The sequence below is a fragment of the Myotis daubentonii genome, chromosome 3, assembly GCF_963259705.1.
Source record: "Myotis daubentonii chromosome 3, mMyoDau2.1, whole genome shotgun sequence".
In the NCBI taxonomy this organism is placed as follows: Eukaryota; Metazoa; Chordata; class Mammalia; order Chiroptera; family Vespertilionidae; genus Myotis; species Myotis daubentonii.
In genome coordinates this window covers 57,217,604-57,241,462 of record NC_081842.1, presented here as the reverse complement: position 1 = coordinate 57,241,462, position 23,859 = coordinate 57,217,604, and the positions used below count along the sequence as shown (strand labels likewise).

The window sequence follows — 23,859 nt, the reverse complement described above, 5'->3', positions numbered from 1 at the left end:
AAAGACTTTCATAAGAAGAGAAAAATCTCTCGATTATTTTGAAAAAGAGTGGTATAGGCCAGTGTCGGCAAACTCATTAGTCAACAGAGCCAAATATTAACAGTACGACGATTGAAATTTCTTTTGAGAGCCAAATTTTTTAAACTTAAACTATATTGGTAGGTACATTGTTAGTAACTTAATTAGGGTACTCCTAAGCTGGCCTTTGCTAAAAACGTCCTCAATCTGATTGAGGTACATTCGCTGAGGTCGACCCCTTCCAACTCTCCGATCCACACTCGTCTTGTATACTTGTTTCAGATAGACGAGTGTGGATGGGAGAGTTGGAAGGGGTCGACCTCAGCGAATGTACCTCAAAACAATGTACCTCCCCCGCGCTGCGTATCCCGCGGCCCACCTGTGCCGTGTCTCCCGTTGCCCGACCGACCGACACCCCCCACTTCTTCTAACACCACTTCTTCAAAATAGACTCGCCCAGGCCGAAAACTGAATTCTGCACATGGGCCAAGTAGTTTCAATCGCACTGTACGTGTGTGCCTGCACATGGTATTTTGTGGAAGAGCCACACTCCAGGGGCCAAAGAGCTAGCTGCATGTGGCTTGCGAGCCACGGTTTGCTGACCACTGGTATAGGCCAACATTTTAGAAACACTGACGAAATCCTAATCCTATATAATAAAAGCCTAATATGCTAAGTGTCTGGTCATCCAGTTGGCCATTCAACCAATCAAAGCATAATATGTTAATGATATGCTAAGGTCTCTCAACTGCTCGCTATGATGTGCACTGACCACCAGGGGGAAGACAGTCAACCGAATGACCAGTCACTATGATGTACACTGACCACCAGGGGGCAGACGCTCCAACTCGTAGGTTAGCTTGCTGCTGGGGTCTGGCCGATCAGGACTGAGTGAGATAGGCCAGACACGCACTGGAGCTCTTGCAGGGTGTGGCCAGCCTGCAAACCACTGGTGGCCCCTTTCCTAGGCTGGCCCCATCCCAGTGGTGACCGCCCCCCTGATCAGGGGTCCCCACCTGTGCACCAGGCCTCTATCCTATATAATAAAAGGGTAATATGCAAATTGACCCTAATAGCAGAATGACCAGAACAACTGCTGGAGCAGTCACTGTGAGGTGCACTGACCACCTCTTGGTCCTTTTCCCCGGCCAGCAGGCTCCGATCGCCTGATGGCCACCCACTGCGGGGGCAGGGCTGGCAAGCGGGCAGGAACAGCCAACCTCTCGGTCCCTTCCCCCAGCCGTCAGGCACCAATCACCTGATGGTGAATGGGGAACCAGGGGTGGGTGGCAGCCGGGAGCGGGGCTGACTGCAGGCTGCTGGGGAAAATGGCCCTGATTGCAGGCCCGGCCTAGGGACTGTACCCGTGCACGAATTTCGTGCACCAGGCCTCTAGTATATTATATAAAAATTGAGGTGATTTTATTGAGTAAAGACTTGTTCAGGTACATAGGAATATTAAGGGTAGGTGCCAACTTTCATTTTACTGATGAATGGGGCTCAAAGAGGCTAATGACTTACTCATCATCATATGGCAGGAAGGCTACTGTGCTAACTGCTTCTCCTGAGTTATTTCTTTGTCCTCCCATCAACCCTATTCATGTCCCCACTTTACAGCTGAGGTATAGAGAGATAAATAACTTGCTCAAAGTCATATAGCTAAAACATGGTATAGCTAAGATTACACTCAGGTCTCTCTAGCGAGTCAGAGCACTCTTAACCATTTTGCTAAATAAGTCTTTAGTTCCTCATCAGAGCCCTTTTCCTGGAATCAAGTGATTTAAAAAAACATTTGCCAGGTTTGAAATTCTAAAGTAATTTATTTGAAACAGAAAACAAAAACCATTAGAAGTTAGCAAAAACATTAACAAAAGAATGGAAAGAGAACAGGTCTAAAATTATTTTAAAGTTTATAGATATATCTATTAAAAGGAGTAAGTTATTCAAATTTCAATATTACCTGGTTAAGTCTCTCAGTCGAGTCACCTCGGCATCACGCTGACGTAATGTTATTCCCAATATCTGATTTTCCTTTTCAGCAGCTTCTAACTTAAACCGGCAGTTTTTCACATCGACTAAGGCTTCCTCCAATTCTAAAACAACAAATAAGTTTCAGTTTCCTTATTCCTTTTTTAAAATGTGACCATAACTACAGCTCAAATACATACCAATTTTTATTCTGGTTGTCTCAATGTCAAATTGCTGTTTATTTTCAAGTATAGTTTCATCTTTTTCTTTAAATATGCCAGCAAATCTTTTGTTTTCATCTTTCTGATTTTCAATCACTTTTAAAAGCTCTTCATTTTTACTCTGTAGTAATTCTTGGCTCTTTAGTGATTCCTGTAATTGATTTTGAAGTAACTTATTCAATGATTGAAGGGAAAACACTGTAAGACAAAACAGATCAAATAATTGTTTCCCCAATTTAAAAAGCACAAACTTGGCCTGGTGGGTGTGGCTTGATTCAGTCATTGAGCATTGACCTCTGAACCAAGTAGTCACAGTTTGATTCCCGATCAGGGCACATGCCAAAGTTGCAGGCTCTATCCATAGAGGGGGGCGTGCAGGAGGGAGCTGATCAATGATTCTCTCTCATCATTGACATTTCTTTTTTTTTTTTTAATTTATTTTATTGATATTTTTACAGAGAGGAAGGAAGAGGGATAGAGAGTTAGAAACATCGACGAGAGAGAAACATGGATCAGCTGTCTCCTGCACACCCCCTACTGGGGATGTGCCCGCAACCAAGGTACATGCCCTTGACCGGAATCGAACCTGGGACCCTTCAGTCCACAGGCCAATGCTCTATCCACTGAGCCAACCGGTCAGTGCATCATTGACATTTCTCTCTCTCTCTCTCCCTCTCCCTTCCTCTCTGAAATCAATAAAATATATATACTTTAAATATAAAAAGTATAAACCTGGAAAAGAGTTGCATTTAAAAAAAGAAAAGGATTAGAATATACTGATTTTACTTAAAAATTACATGCTTGGGCAGTTCTGTGTTAATACTAAATTTTCTTGTTGTTTTTTTTTAATTGTTTGGTAGAAGTCATGCCTTTCCTTTCAAATAGATATTTTGGGCATTAAAACATTTTTTTTTTTAACACTCACTCAAGCACATGTTTAGAGAAAGGAAGGGAGAGAGAGAGAGAAACATCAATTGAGAGAGAAACATCCACCAGCTGCCTTCCATATGCTCCCCAACTGGGGATCAAACCTGCAACCCAGGTATGTGCCCTGACCAGGAATTGAACCAGCAACCTTTCAGTGCATGGGACAATGCTCAACCAACTGAGCCACTCCGGGTGGGCCTTTTTATTTTTATTTTATTTTATTATTTTTTTAAAAATATATTTTATTGATTTTTTACAGAGAGGAAGGGAGATAGAGAGTTATAAACATCAATGAGAGAGAAACCCCGATCAGCTGCCTCCTGCACATCTCCCACTGGGGATGTGCCCGCAACCCAGCTACATGCCCTTAACCAGAATCGAACCCGGGACCTTTCAGTCCGCAGGCCGACACTCTATCCACTGAGCCAAACCGATTTCAGCTAGGGTGGGCCTTTTTAAAAGCTTTCTTAATGAAAGAATCACACACAAATTTTTAAAAAATTCACACACCACATATTACCAATGATAATCATAATTCTCAATGAAGAGTCTTCCTCCCGCCCTACCCTTACTCCCCTGAAGAGGCAATCACTATTAACTTTGGTATCTTTCTAGAAAATGCTTTTGCATAAAATATAGGGTGTTCCCAAAACATGTATATGCACTTTAACAGCTTATAAATCAATTGATGTTTCTTCTCAGCCAGAATAAGCTTTGAACAAAGGAAATTCATCCTAAAATGCTACTGGAAGTTTGAAACGCATTGATGTACAAACATCGCCTTTTTGGGGGACCTCTGTATCCCAAAAAAATGTATACACAATTTAACAGCTGATAACTCACTTAATTTCCACTCCTTTTCAGGTTTAACTGATTTGAAATAATGGGTGAAGCCAAACTAAGTTTTGAACACAGAAAATTTATCCACTAGACTTTTTAATGGGGATACATAAAAGATAAAGTTTATGGTACAAAACCAGCAACAGCTGATGAATTGAGGGTGCCAATACTGAAAGAAATAATCTTGATGTTTGCAATTCCATTGCTTCACATTATTAGTAGTGCATGGACCAGAATGGTCATCAGTTAGAAAACAGGCATTGATAAAAAAAAGTTATTCATTTCCGTACATTCTTTTAAATTTTGAAAATAAACTGTATGTTAATAAACACTGACTTTATAATCAAAGTGTGTATATATTATTTTTGGGACACCCTATATTTAAACATAATGAATCACATTACAATACAGCAATAGTTTCTAACTTGGCTCCCCACCCTCCATAAGATTTTATATATTATCATAGAGCTATCACATTCCTTTTAAAATATTTTTTATTGATTTCAGAGAGAAAGGGAGAGGAAGAAAGATAGAAACATCAATGATAAGGGAGAATCATTGACCAGCTGCCTCCTGCACAGCCCCTACTGGGGATTGAGCCCACAGCCCGGGCATGTGCCCTGACTGGGAATCCAACCATGACTTCCTAGTTGATACGTCCACACTCAACCACTGAGCCAAACTGGCCAGGCTATCACATTCCCTTTAATGGCTATAAAAATATATGACACTACTCACTTAAAAAAAATGCAGCATTAAGTGAAGGCTTACTTTGTTTGAGGCACTGTAGTAGAATCGGGGCATACAGCGGTGAACAATAGACAAGGTCCATGCTCTCATGGACCTGGTAACAAGCAGGTAATTATAAATAGCATGAAATGCTCTCAAGGAAACAGTAAGTAAATGCATAGAGAATAAAAAGAGATAAGTTACTTAGAATGGAAACCACTTACTATATATACTCACTTTCCTCCTCCCATCCTTCCTAAACCCATCATTTATTCAGAGTAGGATTCAAATGATCTTTACCAAAATTACACTGGTGAGGTTGAACACTTTTATAAGGCGTGTGCTCTGTTAGGTGCTAGTATTTTTTTTATTCCAAATATTAAGAAAATCAAGCCTTTGTCATATAATATAACAAAAAAAGTTCCTCATTTTGTTGATGCATTTTGAATGTATAATTTTGCTGTGCAGAAAATGAAAAAATTTTTTTCTGAGACATATTTTATCAATCTTTTCCTTTATAGCATCTGAGTTTTTGTCATGCTTAGAAAAAATTCCCCAAATAGGAAAAAGAAGTTCTCATCTTTTCCTCTAGTACTATTAGGTTTTTCTCTTCTTTTACTTCCAGCTTAGTGATCCATAAGAACAATATGGCAGTATCTGTCAAAATTGCAACTGTATATCAATTCTACTGCTATAATCTGTAAAAATGCTCACACGTGTGCACAAAGATATATGTACAAGATTTTTATTGTAGCACTGTTTGCATTGGGAAAATGGAGGAAGTACCTAGATGTCTATCAGCAGACAACTTTCAATACATTTTGATATAACCACATAAGCGAAAATCCAAGTAGTTCATAAACAGAAATACATTTATGTATTTTCCTAGCAAAAAAATGCTACTACATGTTAAGTAAATAATGCAAGCTATAGAAGAGTATGTATTGTACAAATCTCATTTCTACAAGTAGTTCTGGTATTGCCTATCACATCTTAGATGCTCAGTAACTATTTGTGAAATAAATTAATTATATATGAACAGAGGATATGTGAAATTGGAAATATAGCCTTTTAAAAAAATATATTTTATTGATTTTTTACAGAGAGGAAGGGAGAGGGATAGTTAGAAACATCCATGAGAGAGAAACATCGATCAGCTGCCTCCTGCACACCCCCACTGGGGATGTGCCCATAACCAAGGTACATGCCCTTGACCAGAATCAAACCTGGGACTCTTCAGTCCACAGGCTGACGCTCTAGCCACTGAGCCAAACTGGTCAGGGTGGAAATATAGCCTTTTTAAAAGAAAAGGAATATATTACTGGGAAGCGATATCATGGACCTTTCATATTTCTGTATCTGTACTATTTTAAATGTTAATAAAGAGTACTATTCCTATTTTTTAAATTTTTGAATAAGAAGAAATTCTGCCCAGGCTGGGTGGCTCAGTTAGTTAGAACATCGTCCCATACACCAAAAGGTTGCAGGTTCAGTTTCTAGTCAGGGTACATACCTAAGTTTCAAGTTCCATTTGGGGCACTACGGGAAGCAACCAATCAATGTTTCTCTCTCACATCACTGTTTCTCTCCCTCAAATCAGTAAAAACAAATGACACACTAGATCAGAAGGATATAATTGATATTATATTGATATTATATAAAGCAGCAGAATACACACTCTTCTTAAATGTATATAGGTCATTCTCAAAGACAGACCATATGTTAGGACACAAAATAAGTCTTAAAAAATTAAACAAGATTGAAATCATATAAAGAATCTTCTCAGATCACAATAGCATGAAACTGGAAATCAACTATGATAAAAAAAACTCAAAAACATTCAAACACATAGAGACTAAATAGCTTGCTATTAAACGAATGGATAAACAGTGATTGGAATACCAATGAAATCAAAGTAGAAATCAAAAATTTTCCGGAAACAAATGAATAAACACACAATTCAAAATCAATGGAACACAGAGAAAGTAGTCCTGAGAGGGAAGTTCACAGTATTACAGGTCTACCTTAACAAGAAGCCCTAACTGGTTTGGCTCAGTGGATAGAGTGTTGACTTGCAGACTGAAGGGTCCCAGGTTTGATTCCAGTCAAGGGCATTTACCGTGGTTGCAGGCACATCCCCAGTGGGAGGTGTGCAGGAGGCAGCTGATTAACAACAACAACAAAAAATCAATAAAAACATATCCTTGCCTGGCCAGTGTGGCTCAGTGATTGAACATTAACCTATGAATCAGGAGGTCAATGATTCTCTCTCATCACTGATGTTTCTATCTCTCTCCCTCTCCCTTCTTCTCTCTGAAATCAATAAAAACATCTATACTAATAAAAGGCTAATATGCTAATTAGACCGGTCAATCAGACATCTTCCAGTCGTCCTGCCTTCCTTCTGGACAAAGACACGGTGGCAAAGGCTGAGGCCGAGGCAGTTAGGGGCCATCAGTCTGGCAGGGGAGGGCAGTTAGGGGCAAGCAGGCAGGCAGAGGGTTTAGGGGCGATCAGGCAGGTAGGCAGGTGAGCAGTTAGGAGCCAGCAGTCCCAGATTGCAGTCAGACATCCTCCGACGGGTCCTGGATTGGAGACGGTGCAGGCTGGGCTAAGGGACCCCCTCCCCATGCACAGATTTTGTGCACTGGGCCTCTAGTATTTAACACACACACACACACACACACACACATACACACACACACACACACACACACACATATATACTTGGGTGAGGATTAAAAAATACTAAGTCCACTTACGACAGAGTAATTAAGAAAGCTCAATTTTTATCAATATTTCCAGAGCCACAAGGAATTTACCATGAGTTCTTAAAATTCTTTTTGTTGTTGTTTTTAATCTTCACCAGAGGATATTTTTTCCATTGCTTTTTCAGAAAGAGTGGAAGGGAGGGAGGGACATAGAGAGAGAAACAAAGATGTAAGAAAGACCCATTCACTGGTTGCCTATCAGCATGCACCCCGCCCCAGTCCAGGCACGAACCTGCAACCCAGGTACATGCCCTTGACTGGGAACCTGCAACTCTTTGGTATATAGGCCAACTCTCTAACCACTAAACAACACTGGCAAGGGCAGTTCTTAAAGTTCTTTTACCTACATTCAAGGTTGCATTCCTGAGAACCACATGCCTTTTTAGTTTTTCCTTGTTCTCTAAGTTGCTGGTTCAAAATTCTCAATTGCCTAAAGGAAATAATGAAGAAATATGAATATGTTTACAAGAATCCAAAGCTCATTTAACAGTGTACATTTGACAGCCTATTAAAAATGATAACACAAACAGTGGTATCCAAGAGGAGAGCAGAAGTCCATTATTATCCCCAAAACAAGAAAACATACACACAAATAAAGAAAACCACACTATTACCATTATTTGTAGGCCTGAGATTAAAAGGTTAACTTCTGATTTTTACCTGTTCACTTATTAAATGCTTTCATCTTTTCAATGATTTCCTTGTGTTCCCTCTTTTTTTCCCTATCTCTTCTTCTTCTATCTTCTCTGTATTTTCACTACTATAGCAATGATCTAGTTTTTAACATATCTGTCATAACAATGTACTAGAATACCTCCAGGACTGACTGCTATCAGATATCTATCTGCTTAGTTTGTCACACACTGAAAAAATTGGGAAAGTTATCTATGCTTTTAATAATTTCTTTGTTGGATGGAGAAGTTAATGGCCTGTTTAAATTAAAAGAATGCTAATAAGCAGCAACTTTGCCCTACAAATGAACTTCACACTATGAATAGCTGCTTCACAAATATGAAGATACAGAGGGAACTACAAGTGTTTTACTTATAAGAAGTTAACATTAAAGGTTATCTCTAGTATATTTCCAGAATTACTTACCTGAAAATATTCTGCATTATTTATTTTTGTTACTGAATCACATCATTTACTTGTGTTAATTCCAGATAGATTAAAGAGCGAAACATAAAATATACAACAAACAAAACCAACTATATAAGTTTTAGGAAGAAAGCTATAAAATCTTAAAGTGGGGAAGGCATTCCTAAGTAAGACTCAAAATCTAGCAACCATAAATGGAAAGAATAAAAGATTTAACTATGTCAAAATTGGAATCTTAAAAAAATATTTTTATTGATTTCAGAGAGGAAAGGAGATGGAGAGAGAGATAGAAACATCAATGATGAGAGATAATTATTGCTTGGCTGCCTCCTGCACACCCGCTACTGGGGATCAAGCCTGCAACCCAGGCATGGAAAGATCTCCAAGATACATTATGAAGTGAAAAATACCTTCCACATATATCACAAACAAGAGGTCCATACATTTAACAAGCTCCTGCCAATCAGTAAGAAAGGCAGTAAAAAGTGATCAAGGATAAGAATGGGTAATTCACATAAGTCTATTTCTACAGAAATGGTCAATAAGCATGTGAAAAATGCTCAGCCTCACTAATATAAAGAAATGCAGGTTTAAAACAGGAGATATTGCCCTGGCTGGTGTGGCTCAGTTGGTTTGAGTGTCGTCCAACGCACCTAAAGGTGGCCAGTTCAATTCCTGGTCAGGGCACAAATCCAGATTGCGGGTGCGATCCCAGGTCGGGTGCATGCAGGAGGCAACTGATCAATGTTTCTTTCTCTCTCCCTTCTTCTCTCTAACATAAATAAAAACATATTAAAAAACAACCACCACGAGATATTTTATGGTCACAAGATTGGCCCAAACAAAAAGAAATAACATTATTTGTTGGTGAGGAAAATGTGGTATAGGAAAATGAATTATCTCAATTGGTGGGAGTCTATTGGTATAATAGTCATTTTGGATGGCAACAAAATGTAAACTGTTTCATAACTTTTAGCAAAACAATTCTAAGTAAACTATCTAGTCTCAGAAATAGCTGTACATGTGCAAAACTTCTACAATCTTGTAAATACATATAAGGTTGTTCACAACAGCAATATTTAATACTGAGAGGTTGGAAACTAAAAATGGTACATAAATTATTGTATATTCATACTAATACTCTCAGACACATATTTTTTTTAAAAAGACATTCATATGTACTGATGTGGATAGATATATTATGAAGTGAAAAATAGCAAGCTATAGAACAACATCATAATATAACTCAATTTTTAAAAAACAGAATACTGCTTTTCTGAAGTTTCCCCTTGACAACAGAGAGCAGATCTAGAAAAGGCAGCAGACTGGTCATCCATAACTCCAAATGGAACACTTCTTTTGGTATTTTCCAACGAACAGTAGGTGCCAAGGTCCTCTCACACACCAAGTAGGTGACAGAAGCTTTGCTTGACAATCTTTTTGAATGTCCCTGGTCAGATTCTTTTGCCAACATAGCCAATCTCAACTTATCACTCATTATAAACCTCACATTCCTACCTTCCTTTCAACAGGATACTTTCTTAATTTCACTAAAAATAACAAGGTTTGGGGACAAACTCTGTTATCCCTCTGTCCCAGGGTGTACAAGTTTACCCATATATATACTAATCCTAACTTTGTTTCTAGTCTTAGAGAAAGGGGGCCTCATCAACTCCCTGAATCCCATCTCCTCCTATGCCCTAAGGACTCTGCTCTTACTCCATTCCTTTTATCTTTTCCATCTGCTGCTTCTCCCTCTTTATTGGCTCATGTGCCTGAGCTGAGGAGCATAATAAATGGCTCTCATAATTAAAAAAACATTCCCTCCAACCTAACTGTACCATTAGCTATTCTCCTTCCCTCTGATTCTCAGCTTTCAAGGTCAGGCTTTTAAAATATGATTGTTGTATTTTTAAAAATTATATATGATTTTTAAAAGTACATAACAAAGAGACTCTTTTAGAAAAGTGTAATTATGCATGCTTTTAAAAAATATTATCTATACTAATAGCCTAGGTGGTCATCACACCCTCACGCATCACACACGAACATCACAAGATGGCTGGCACAAGATGGCCACGTGCACAGTGGTGGCGGGGCCCAGTGGAGGAGGTGGGTCACCGTAGGGGAGGGCAGTTGGGGACGATCAGGCTGGCAGGGGAGCAGTCAGGCGTCAATCAGGCTGGCAGGGGAGCAGTTAGGGGGTGATCAGGCTGGCAAGCAGAAGTTAGGGGCAATCAGGCAGGCAAGTGGTTAGAAGCCTGCGGTCCCGGATTGCGAGAGGGATGTCCGACTAAACTGGCAGTCAGACATCCCCCAAGGGGTCCCAGATTGGAGAAGGTAAAGGCCAGGCTGAGGGACACCCCCCTCCCATGCATGAATTTCATGCACCAGGCCTCTAGTATATTATATTTAAGTACACTTTAACAAAGCAAAAGAACTGTAGACATTTAGGCAAATGTTTCTTTTTTAGTTCATTCTTTTTTTAATCCTCACCTGAGAATATGCTTATTGACTTTAGAGAGAGGGAAGGGAGAGAGAAACATCGATGTGAGAGAGAACATCAATTGGTTGCCTTCTGTATGTGTCCCAATTAGGAATCAAACCTGCAATCTAGGTATGTGCCCTGGCCTGGAATCGAACCTGCAACCTTTCAGTGCACAGGAGGACACTCCAATCAACTGAGCCACACTGGCCAGAGCAGTTCATTCATTCTTTTTAAATATAGCTTTAATGAGATAAATAAGACTACACATATTTAAGGTATATAATTTGATTAGTTTTGACATATGATATGGTGAAGCCATCACCACAATTAAGGTATTTATCACCTAAAATGTCCTCATGCCCTATCTCATAACACCCCCTACCCAGATAATCACTGATTTATAGATCAGTTTGCATTTTCTAGAATCTTATATTATACATATACACAATATACGATTGTATGGAATCATACAATATGTACTTTTAGCCTTGCTATTTCCACTCAGCACAATTATATCGAGATTCATCCATGCTGTTGCATGTACCAATAGTTCCTTTCTTTTTATTGCTGAGTGGTATTCTATTGTATGATATCTACATTTGTATTGTTTTCTATGAACATTCAAAACAAATCCATATGCTTTCACTTCTGAGTAAAAACCTAGGAGGAAATGACTGGATCATATGGTATCTTTAATTTCTAAGAAAAGCTGGAAAACTTTTCCAAAGTCATTATACCATTTTTCATTCCCACCAGTAAATTCTGAAAGTTTCAGTTCCTCCACATCCCCACTAACACTTGGTATGGTCTTTTTTTTTTTTTTTTGCACACACATGGTCTGGGAGCACACATACCCTGAGCAGGCAGTCCACTCAGCTTTTTACTCCAGACACATGTGACCTGTTCCTCACTTTTGATTGGAGCTTAGGCTCAGTCTTTCACGATTGGCTAACTTAAAGGAAGGGGTTGACCATTGCTGTTTCAAAATGGCAGCTCCCAGGGGAACTAAAAGTCACGAGGGCCAAAATAATGGCTGCCAGTTATTTTAAATTTTAGCTATTCTACTGGGTATGCAGTGGTGTCTCATGGTGCACATCTTTTATCCAATTTATTCCTAATTGTTCATATTTTTTATGCTACTATAAATTGTAATGATTTAAACTCGCTTTTCAAATTGTTCACTGCTAATTCATACAAATATAACTGGCTTTTGTATACTGATCTCATACCCTACAACTTGGCTAAGTTCATTTTTTTTTTTTATTCTAGTAGCTTTTTTGTAGATTTTGTAGGATTTTCTACAAACACTATCATGTCATCTGTAAATAAGACAGTTTTACTTCCTTTTTTGCAATGTGGCTAGCTCAGGGGTGGGCAAACTTTTTGACTCGAGGGCCACAATGGGTTCTTAAACTGGACCAGAGGGCCGGAACAAAAGCATGGATGGAGTGTTTGTGTGAACTAATACATGTTAACACTGCTGCTGATGAAGGAGCGGAGGGGAGAGCAAGAGAACCCTCCGCTCTTTCGGCTCCGCGGGCCGGATAGAACAGCCGAACAGGCCGGATCTGGTCCGCAGGCCGTAGTTTGCCCATGGCTGGGCTAGCTCCTATTTCTTTTCTTGCCTTATTGCACTGGCTAGATTCTCTAGCACAATGCTGAATAGAATATCAATCACTATTTGCTGGATATTATTTAGACATTTTTCTAGTATAGAAAGAAAAAATAGCTATACAGAATTTTTAAATAATAGGCTATTATTACAAACACTATTTAAATATGATATATACTGAATCTAGGATTATGTGATTTTAATGGAAGGAAAAGTAATGAGTAAAACCAGAACTCACTAATGAACTTTAGGCAAATATTTCTCTACTTAAAAAGAAAAAACTCACATTCCTAAATAACTCAAAATAAAAGAAGTAAAATTTACATTGTCAAGATTACTAACACATTATATTCTGTAACCATAATTCCCACAGTTGTCTTAGATGCAGTGTTCATTTCTAATCCACTCCTTTATGTGAATTTGTATCTTGATCAAATGGACTTTGCCACTGAACAATTTTTTTCTAGTCCAACAGTGTTGCATTTCCTAAATATTTGCATACTTGAGAATATGACTATTGCCTTTACACTAAAAGGGCAGCTGACCACATATAAAATTCTTGGGGTATACTTTCTCTCCCTTGGTAAATGATGTTCTATGATCTTCAGGCAATGAACACTGCTGTGAAAACTGAGTGTCTATAAAAGTTAATTTTTTGTTCCTAAGGTGAAGTAACTTTATCAACATGTCTTGGTGTTGATCATTTTGATAGTTTTTCTGAGATCCTGTATGTCCTATTGATCAGCTGACACATCTTTAGATTAGTAAATTTCCCTTTATTTATGTATATTTTAACATTGTCTAATACATTTGTTCTGTTCTCTTTTTCAGGAACACTAATTATGCTAATTTTGTATTATTTTGCTTATATTCCAAATGTATCCTCTTATTTATAATAGTTTTTGGATTATTTCTTTTTATTTTGTTTTGTATTGTTTCTTCAAGCCTATCTACCATGTGTTCAGTCATTTAACAAGTATTTACTAGAGTGGGTGTTAGGCACAATTCTCAGCAATGGAAAAACAGCAACAAAAGAGAAAAATTCAGTCTTCTTAAATTCATCGAAACAGAAAGAAGTTACTGGGGGAGAATGGGAATTACTGCTTATTAGGTACAGAGTTTATACTGGTGATGAAATAGTGTTATGGAAAGACAGCATTATGAGTATATTTAATACAACTGAAATTACAAATGGTTAAAATGGTTAAAAAGATAAATATTATATCATATATTTTACCACAATAAAAATAAATTAATAAATTATTTTTAAAAAGAGTTTGGGAAGAGAAGCAAGTTAAGACTGTGAGGTGACACTATTAATTTAGTAGGAACTGAAGCAGAAAGATTATCTGGGGGAGAAGAAAAACAAAACCCAAACAACAACAAACTCAGCCTTTATATTGCTTAGGTTCTTAAGGAATACTAGAGGCCTGATGCACGAAAATTCATGACAGAGTAGGCCTTCCTTCCCCTGGCTGCCGGCACCAGCTTCCCTTTGGCACCCAGGACCTGGGCTTCCCTTTTCTGGCCGCTGGCAGACACCCAGGACCCAGGCTGGCTTCCCTCTGCCCCCAGCTTGATCAGAAAGGATGTCTGGAATGATGTCTGGTCTAATTAGCATATTACCCTTTTATTATTATAGACAATAACATCCCTGATTTCATGTTTGCTTAATTTGCTGTTGTTTCTAATGGGGCATTCATTTTTGTAATATGTTTTTGCTTCTCTCTTTTATTTTCTTGATCTCATCAAATTCACTTTTCTTCTCCTTTTACTGTCTGGTCTTCTTTAAGAATTCCTTCTCTCTCAATCTCTCTTTTTCTGCCTCTAAAAAAGGTTCTATTAATTTCCTGGAGATTGTGGAATACTGTTTCAAGTTTTCTTTGGGCAATTCATCTTGTGATGTTTATTCTTGATCCACCTTTGTCCCTTTTTATGCAGTGATCTCTCCTATAAATTTTTTCTTCCCATAGCTTTTGTAACATCATTTTCTCCTAGTTTTTCTGCTACTTTGCAGGTTTCTTTCGCAGGTTCCTCTTGCTGTGTTAAAAAGCTGTTATTCTCCAGCAATTCACTCTTGGCTGTGTTCACGCTTTAAACCTTCCTGGTGAACTTATTACTTCTACACTGATAATAAATCACTTGCTTTTAATCACCATGACTCTGGTGTCAAAAGCAATGCGAAATATATAGTAAAAGCTCAATAAACACGAGTTCAGTGAAAAACTTCCAAGTCTACATTTCTAGCCTGAATCATATTCCTATGTTCTACTTGTACCATACATATGTCCAGATGGTCTAAATGACACATTCAGCATGTCTAAATCTTAACTCACTGGCTCTTTCCCATTACATCTTTGAACTCAAAAATAAAGTGAAATAAAAAACAAATAATCTAGTATTTCTTTAGTAGCTTCCACCTGGAAGAATTATGTTACCATCTGTCAAATGATAAAATCAAAAGCTTGAATGCTACTGCATTTCACTTCTTGTTCTGCATGGGCACATAATGGTCTTGTATTTGAATCTAAAATCAGGAAGTGGTCATGAATTCTAACTTACACTATAAATATGAAGGCACTCTCTAGCTGCTGGTTCCTAAATGAAGTAGTACCCCTCCAACCCATATACAGGAAATTTAGAAACGTGCCAAGGCTTTTGGAGGTCACATGAATGGAGCACTGCAGACACTTTGTGGGTAAGGACCAGGAGGGCTAAATGTTGAGCTGTGTCAGGAATCCACATAAAAACTGTCCAGCTACCAATGACTCAGTTGCCCAGTTGCCATAGAAACAATGCATCTAGCTATTTTTATAAAAGCCACAAGATGGCAATAAACTCCAAGAAAACCCTGAAAGATCACTTTCTGGCTAAAAAGAAACATGTAATTGCTAAATGCACAAACAAAAAGGAAACTTTGTTAGAAAGTGCTGAAAAAACATTTTTGAATGAGCCAATGCATTCCAACTTTCATTGTAAATGGAGATTATGGATGATTCTTTCTAAATTAAGATTTCCAAAGAGGAATTCCAAAATTCCTACATTTGTGCTGGAAACCTCAATCTGCTAAAAAAGAGCATATATCTGACAAATTCTTCATTTCTTCAATAACTTCATTTTTTAGAAAGTCAAGTAAACAATGGCAATATACTATATAATCTTTGTCCTCTAAGGACACAGAGCCAAAAACTCTGGTGCCAAGTCTGAAGAATTAGTTCAAAATATCAAAATAATACATTTAAAAAGAATTAAAAGCAAATGACCAATAATGTGGTATCATTTTCTTAAGGGGTTTATAAATAAGCTCCTAAAACAGCTCTAAAATCTCCTAATGAATAGAAATAGCTAATAACTATTGATATTTCCCATGATCACTAAGTTAAAATAGTATCTGAGAATAAGTTCTGCTCATTTACTTAACCATTTGATAGTGATATCTTTAAAAACATGCTTGTTTATTTTAAATTAGAGGCCTGGTGCACGAAATTTGTGCACTCAAAGGGGGGTTCCCCAGCCTGGCCTGTGCCCTCTCACAGTGCAGGAGCCTTGCAATCAACCTCCCCAAAGAGGTAGGCCCTGCCCACCCATCCAGGGCTCCTCGATGGATTGCCCCAAAGAAGTAGGCTGGAGTTGGGGGTCCTGCCTCCACGCTGCATGGAGCCACCGGGATCTGCCTCCGTGGCTCCCCAGAGAGCTACCAGGACCCACCTCCGCGCTGCACACACAGCGTCAAGTCCCCTCCACTGCGCACGCAGCTTCCTGGTGATGAATTGTTATGGTGTGAGGGCATCACAGCATGAGGGCATGATGACCACATAGGCTTTTATTAGTATAGATGGCTTATAGCATATTCTTTTGTTTCACAAAATACACCTAAATATTGAAGTATAAATAAGTTAATCTCTATTTCCTAGCAGAGGCAATGTAGAGGTATAGAAATTAAGATGATTATGCTCTAAAAAATCAAACTGCCCAGGTTTGAGTCTTGTTTCTATTACTTCTTAGGTATGTGACCTTGGGCAAGTTACATAACCTCTGTGCCTTGGTTTCATCTGTAAATGAGAATAACATAGTACCTACCTTATAGAGCTGCTGTAAGAATTTAAAGAGATGTTAAGCCCTGGCTTGGTTGTGTGGCTTGGTTGGAGCGTTGTCCCAGTCAGGGCACATACCCAACTTGCGGCTGGATCCCTGGTGGGGGCATGTACTGGAGGCAACCATCGATGTTTCTCTCTCACATCAATGTTTCTCTTTGTCTCTTTCTCTCCCTCTCTCCCTCTCTCTCTTTCTAAAATCAATAAAAATATATATCCTCGGGTGAGGATTTAAAAATAAATGTTAGATGTAGTACTGGCTTTTAATATTATTATTATTTACACTTGGTTTTGATTTTGAAAAACTAATGCTATTATTATAGAGATCATTTAGAACACAATATTATAAGAATTTAAACCCCACAACCCTATCACATATATCATAGTATCTAGAGCAAGAGTCCTCAAACTACAGCCCGCGGGCCACATGCAAATACAAATATTGTATTTGTTCCCGTTTTGTTATTTTACTTCAAAATAAGATATGTGCAGTGTGCATAGGAATTTGTTCATAGTTTTTTTAAAAACTATAGTCCGGCCCTCCAACGGTCTGAGGGACAGTGAACTGGCCCCCTGTTTAAAAAGTTTGAGGACCCCTGATCTAGAGACTAATGATTATTAGAGAAATAATCTTAAACAAGTAAATCTCACTGAATGTCGTGTCTTTGCAGGCTCCAGATCCAGGGACTTAAGCTACTTTACAACTAAGAATCCTACTCTATTGCTTTCCAGTTCCTGTGCAGGTCTTTCCAGGTCCTACCTATTGATGCAGCATCTATAGCACATGCAACTGCAACACCCTCTGAAGGCACACTCACACCACAGTGCTGCAAAAGATGTGCTCCAGTTCTCTGCAAACTATACTGATAAACAGACACTGAGGTGGTGACCTTGGTGGTCATCACCGAAACACACAAATTTAAGATATTATTGATAATATGTTAAGTGATTTCTAGATTAGATCCCTGGTTTACATCTTTTCTAAATAAATTAAAACTATAATTTCAATATATAAGATGGAAATGAGTTTCCATCTTAAAAAGCAATTGGAATGAGTTTTTTTTTCTATGTCTGAGTGTGATGGGGCTACTGGCGCTCACCCATATCAGGCTCTCCTTTCCTGAATAAGATATATGGGGAAAATTTATGCCCCAGATGTTTAGATAAGGCAGAGCCATATGCCTCTTTTCAGCCTACAAAATATAATAAGTGAGATTGTCACTTCTGAGCGGAGCCGTGTAAGAGTCAGTGTGCCATATCCATATTCTTTTTTTCCTGGAAAACACTGAGACAATGTAATGAAGGGAAACTAAATCCTGAGCCATAAGATGAAAGAGAGCCTCTGATGACCCATGCTGGTCTTGCTGTGACGGATAAATAACCTTCTGCTGTTATGCCACTGAGATTTTGGACTTTGCTACTGCTGCATAGCTTAGACTAGCCTAAAAAATACCCTGAAATATTTCATTTTGCTCTCTATACACCATCAACCAAGTGATAACAGAGGTGCAAGAGTTGGGGGTAAATATGTACCAACAGGCAGAAGTAATGGAAATGTTAAAGAATGCTAAGCAATGTTTAAAAAGTAGGGGGGGGAAAGCAGAAACACAGTAAGACAATCAATCTTCTGTTCTAACGGGGCCCCATGTATTTCATTTGGCACCTTTGTTCTGGCTATGGAACATCTCTGCAATAGAGACAAAAATATTCAGAGCAATTCTCACCTGCGTAACTGAGCATTTTCACTTCTTAGTGGTTGCATGGCCAGTGCTATTTCAACTTGAGTATTTTTGTTTCCACTTGTTGTTGGAAGTAGAGATATACATGCCTCCAATTCTGTAATCAGTCTCTGAATTTCTGAATCCTCTACAAAAGGCAGAAGAAATAAGTAAAAACATATTATAAGTTGATTTTGAATAAGATTATTCATGTGTATTACTAAACAAAATTTTCAGATTATTTCTAAATTGAATACACAGACCCCATTTTCCTCTTTCCTGCTGCTTGCCTATTCATAAAAATTCTAAAGAAATTAAATTCAGACACTAAAGATTAATCTTAAATCACAGCATTGTTATATTAGTGATATTCCTCAGTTGAAGTATCTAATAGGAAGATAGTTTACACTTGTCTCTTAGTTCACACTGCCAAAGGACTACTAGAATCCAATAATTGCTAAAAGGTTTCCTATAATTAATACAGTATTCGTGTTTACAACACAGTCTTTTATTCTATTGCAAATAATTCACTTTAGGCAATTCAATTTGGCAAAATATTGAGAGAAGGTAAACTAATATGAGGTTTTATTATTTAATTTTATAAAGGAGATTTAACACAACTAGCCACACACTTCATTTGATAGCAGTATCCCTTCTTTTTATTAATTGGGAAAACTGGATGGTTTTGGAGGTGGCAGACACAGGTAGAAAGTGGAATTTAGATTTTTTGTCTTTTATTTTTCTCCCTTCATTTCTGTTCAAATATTTTATTGACTGAAAACATTTAATAATTATACTTTTAACTAGCTGATACCTAAAAGAGATAGGAAATATATTGTTACAAAAATAACTCACAGATATTTAAACACCCTGATGCAAAGTTTATACACATAGTAAACAACTAAGCAGTCCTCTACCAATCATTTGTACGGTGGTTTCGCTCATAAATATTGGAGGCAGTGACCTGAGCTCTTCCACTTTCTAGCAAAATAACTTTAGTCAAATTAATTAACTCCTGCAGCCTAAATTCTCATGGTTAAAGGGAGATAATAGTACCTTATAGGGTTGCTGAGAGGATTAAATGAGATAATGCACATAAAACACTTAGCACAGTGTCAGGCATATGCTGAATGTTTAATAAGTAATAGTGAATACTTTTACATTATTGTTATTATGATAACGCACGTAAAACACTTAGCACAGTGTCAGGCATATGGTAAATGTTTAATAAGTGAGAGTGAATGCTGTAACTATTATTATTGTTATTATGTTTTGGTTAAGTGATAAGTTGCAGGTCTGAAAATTAATGTATCAAACCTCTGGAATAATAGTGCTATATTCCTATAGATATTTTTTAAAGCTTTGAAATATTTTCTGTCTGCAAATATTAGGTATTCAATCAGTGCTTCTATAATCAATTACTATGCTTTCTAAGATGACAGCTCTGTAACTCACTCTAAGCAAAAGCCATTATTTAGAATACACACACGATGCAAACCAATGAATACAACCTGGCTCAAATATCTCATAACTCCACCTAAGACATTTTCCTTGATCTAATAAAAAAATCTCAAAAGTTAAATGAAAAGGGCATAAAAAGGTTTGGGTTACTTCTCACAGTGAGATTTGTTAAGCATTAGAATAGTTGGTTATTAGTAAAGAAACTAGATGCCCGGTGCACGAAATTCGTGCACAGGTAGAGGGTCCCTATGCCTGGCCAGCGATCAGGGCCAATCGGGGCCTTCCGGGTGCTGGTTGGGACCTCCCTTCCCTGGCTGCCAGCTACCGCCTGGGGCCTTCCTTCGTTCCGCGCCACTCCCTGGTGGTCAGCACACATCATAGTGAGTGATCAAACTCCCCGTCTAACTCCTGAGGGGACAATTTATGTGTTAGGCTTTTATATATATAGATACTCATCTACCTTGTTCTGCTACTAGGGCCTTCAGCTCTCCCAACAAATATTTTATAGTTTTAACTTTTTCAGCACTCTCATTCCCATTTTTTGCTTTCTGGACACCCTTTATTCTTGAATCTCGCAGATGCATATTTGAATCCTTTCCCTCAGTTGTGACCTCTCCTATTTGCTCTTTGGCACAATTTTCTTCATTAGTGGCCAAGGAAGTTGGCAGTAATAGAGTGGGGCTTCGGTTTGTCTGATGGTCTGGTTGAGAATGCAACAAATTCATATATGTTTGGAAACACTTTAATAGGTCTGGTTCCTTAGGAACTTCTTGTTGTGGCAGAATTTCATTAGCAAGATCCAGCTGCTCAAAAGCTGGAATAGTTGGTTTGTCAGTTTGAGGCAGGCTACACTGAACTCCAAGACTAGAACTGAAGGAATTCCTTAGAATATCAGTACAGTTCACAGGAATTGTGTTATGTTGTGATGCAAACTGGTTGTCACCATCAGTCTGAACTTCCTAAAGAAAGAAAAAAACATGTTTCAAAAACATGAGCACTGACATTATAGTTTTGTAAAAGTAAATTCGCTTACTCTGCAATATGAGAACATAATAAAGCCATGACTAAAATAGACTGTTTATAAATATCGCACATGGTTTAATGATAAAGGCATAAAAAATCAGTCTACTTGGAGACTAAAGAGAAAATTCTGCTTTGGGAAATTTAATTTTAAGAAAATAATCTCAGACATATGCAAAGATTTTTGCACAAACTTACAGAAATGTTATGGTAGTAAAAAAACTGTTGATTAATGTCTACCATAGGGGAGTAATTACATAGACTATAGTATTTCCACTAAACAGAGTTTAATCAGCTTATTAAAAATTTACAGAATGTATATAAATAAACATGTTCACAATAAAATGTTAAGTGAAAAAAGCAGAACAAAAAAGTGTACACATTTAATTATAACAATATTTTTTTAAAAAAAGCAAACTTAACAAATAAAAACCAAAAAACAAAATCTACACAGAGAATTAAATGATTATCACTGTGTTAACAGCAATTGTGTTTGGGTGGTGGGTATGAGTGATTTCTTCTTTCTATTGATCTTTTCTCCCACTTTCCCCTCACCATTGTTCTTAAGAAATAAGTAAAACAACTTGGGTAATAAAAAATAACTTGGGAAAAAAATCAATGGTATTTATACATCCTAGGACAGTGGTTCTCAACCTTCCTAATGCCGCGACCCTTTAATACAGTTCCTCATGTTGTGGTGACCCCCAACCATAAAATTATTTTCGTTACTACCAAAATTAATTTTGCTACTGTTATGAATCGTAATGTAAATATCTGATATGCAGGATGTATTTTCATTATTACAAATTGAACATAATTAAAGCATAGTGATTAATCATAAAAACAATATGTAATTAAATATGTGTTTTCCAATGGTCTTAGGCGACCCCTGTGAAAGGGTCGTTCGACCCCCAAAGGGGTTGTGACCCACAGGTTGAGAACCACTTTCCTAGGGCATTGAGATACATACAATCAATAACTTCAAAATTCTCTCTAAAGATAACAATTTCTAAAAGCAAATTACTTAGGTAGTATATAAACTGTACCTACAGAATGAACCATTGGAGGGCAGGGTGGTGGCTGAGGTAACTGGACTGGAGTGGAAGTAGATAAGCCATAACTAGAATGTGGAGTCGCCTGACATTCTATAAGGTAAGAAGAGAGAAAAATCATTCACATCTCATACTGCGTATACAATAATCAAACAACTTAATTATAGTTTTTATTTATGCTTTTAAAAAACATCATTCATACTAACCAGAACCAGACACAATGTGGCAAGGTACAGCAGGAATTCCATTAGGGTTCTTCTTTGAAGCCAAGTTATTCATCAGTGACATTTGAGTCTGCACATGCTCACAGAGGGCTTGGTATATTATGGGTGAATACATTCTGTAATGATTTTGGAATGACCAATTTTGTGGCATAGCTGATGAGTCTCTTTCATTTCCAGCAGAAGTTTCATTGGGTATCTGTTTCTTATAATCTGAAGATACTAACGTGGAAGAAGGAAAAAAGGAGTCTGGAAATAATATTTTTCAGAAACTTTTATCATAAGACATTAGGGGGGAAAAAACTTTCAGAAGTAGCTCAACTTGTTATATGCTTTACAGAAGGGTTTTACCACTATCATATCTACAGAAAATCACCTCATATTCTTTTTTTACTGATTCTTGTAATCAATTAAATTATACAGTAAAAAATGATCTATACTATCTCTTTAAAATCTCTATTAAATGGTATTTGTAAAATCTCCCATTCAATTACAAGACCCCCCCTTTAGGATGTATTTTCTCTCTAAAATCCAATAAAAGTCTTTTACCTTGGGGCGGCGGGGAGAAAGAATGAAATTTTAAAAGCAGAAAACTTTGTAACAATTCTGATGCTTTGACTGTAAAAATATCAGAGTTTTGAGAACAAGAACAAAAGTGGACTTAATCTACATATTGGACAATGAAACAAAATCTAACCTGACATTTAAAAGTCTCCAAAGCTTGACCAACTACTTTTTCAAACATCTTCCCATCACCACCAATTTAAATCTTTCACTCATCAGGCCCATTTAGACTACCAACAAGCCTTCCCATCTTCCTATAACATTACTCATGATGACCTATTTCTTCCAGTACAATTTTACCCACCCACCAAGACCCATCTGAAGGCTTCCCTTTTCCATGAAGCCTTTCCCTATCATTCCAGGCCAGTGGCTGCTCTTCAAAATCCGAGAGCACATATTGTTTATACAAATCATATATCATTTGCAGATTACACTACATTGCTTATCTTTCACTCTCTTGTCTATCTGACTAAACTAAGCTTCTTAAGGCAGAACTGTATTTTATACTTCATTATTTTCTCCCAAAGTCCCCTATTAGTCTATGTACAAAGTAGTACAAAGCAGTAACCTGGTATTAGTTTGTTGTAGAAAAAACAAAGCTTTCCACATAGCAGTACTCTACAGATCAGTATGAAAATTTATATCCCCGTTTACTAAGTTCTCTGTCCCAAATGTCTTTAAAGACTATTAACAGAGAAGGAGAACCAAGATGGCAGCATAGGTAAACACCGGTACTTGCTACTTCCCACAACCACATCAAAATTACAACTAAAATACAAAACAACCATCATTCAGAACCACCTGAAACCTGGCTGACCGGAAGTCCTACAACTAGAGAAAAAGAAAGCACACTGTGACTAATAGGAGGGGCAGAGGCGCAGAACAGGCTGGTCCAATACCCACATTGGTGTTTTTTTAATTGGGAGGGATATCTGGGCTGCAGAGGCCTTCCTTGAGAAGCAAGGGATCCCAGCCCCACACGAGCCCCCCAGCCCAGAGTTCAAGAGCTAGGAAGAGAAGCCCCTGTAATTTCGGGCTGTAAAAACCAGCAGGGATC

General features: G+C 37.8%; 1 protein-coding gene across 3 annotated transcripts in view; it reads right to left on the bottom strand.

The window, feature by feature from the left end:
• Positions 1-23,859, bottom strand: part of CCDC14 (coiled-coil domain containing 14) — a 59,719-nt gene that overhangs the window by 11,980 nt on the left and 23,880 nt on the right. For all 3 annotated transcript variants that reach the window (XM_059687638.1, XM_059687639.1, XM_059687640.1), the window contains exons 6-12: positions 22,224-22,460; positions 22,016-22,110; positions 20,406-20,904; positions 18,491-18,632; positions 7,822-7,904; positions 2,187-2,405; positions 1,979-2,111 (exon numbers count right to left, since the gene is read on the bottom strand). In XM_059687638.1, coding sequence (XP_059543621.1) covers positions 1,979-2,111; positions 2,187-2,405; positions 7,822-7,904; positions 18,491-18,632; positions 20,406-20,904; positions 22,016-22,110; positions 22,224-22,460 — 1,408 coding nt within the window. The remainder of the gene's footprint in view (positions 1-1,978; positions 2,112-2,186; positions 2,406-7,821; positions 7,905-18,490; positions 18,633-20,405; positions 20,905-22,015; positions 22,111-22,223; positions 22,461-23,859) is intronic.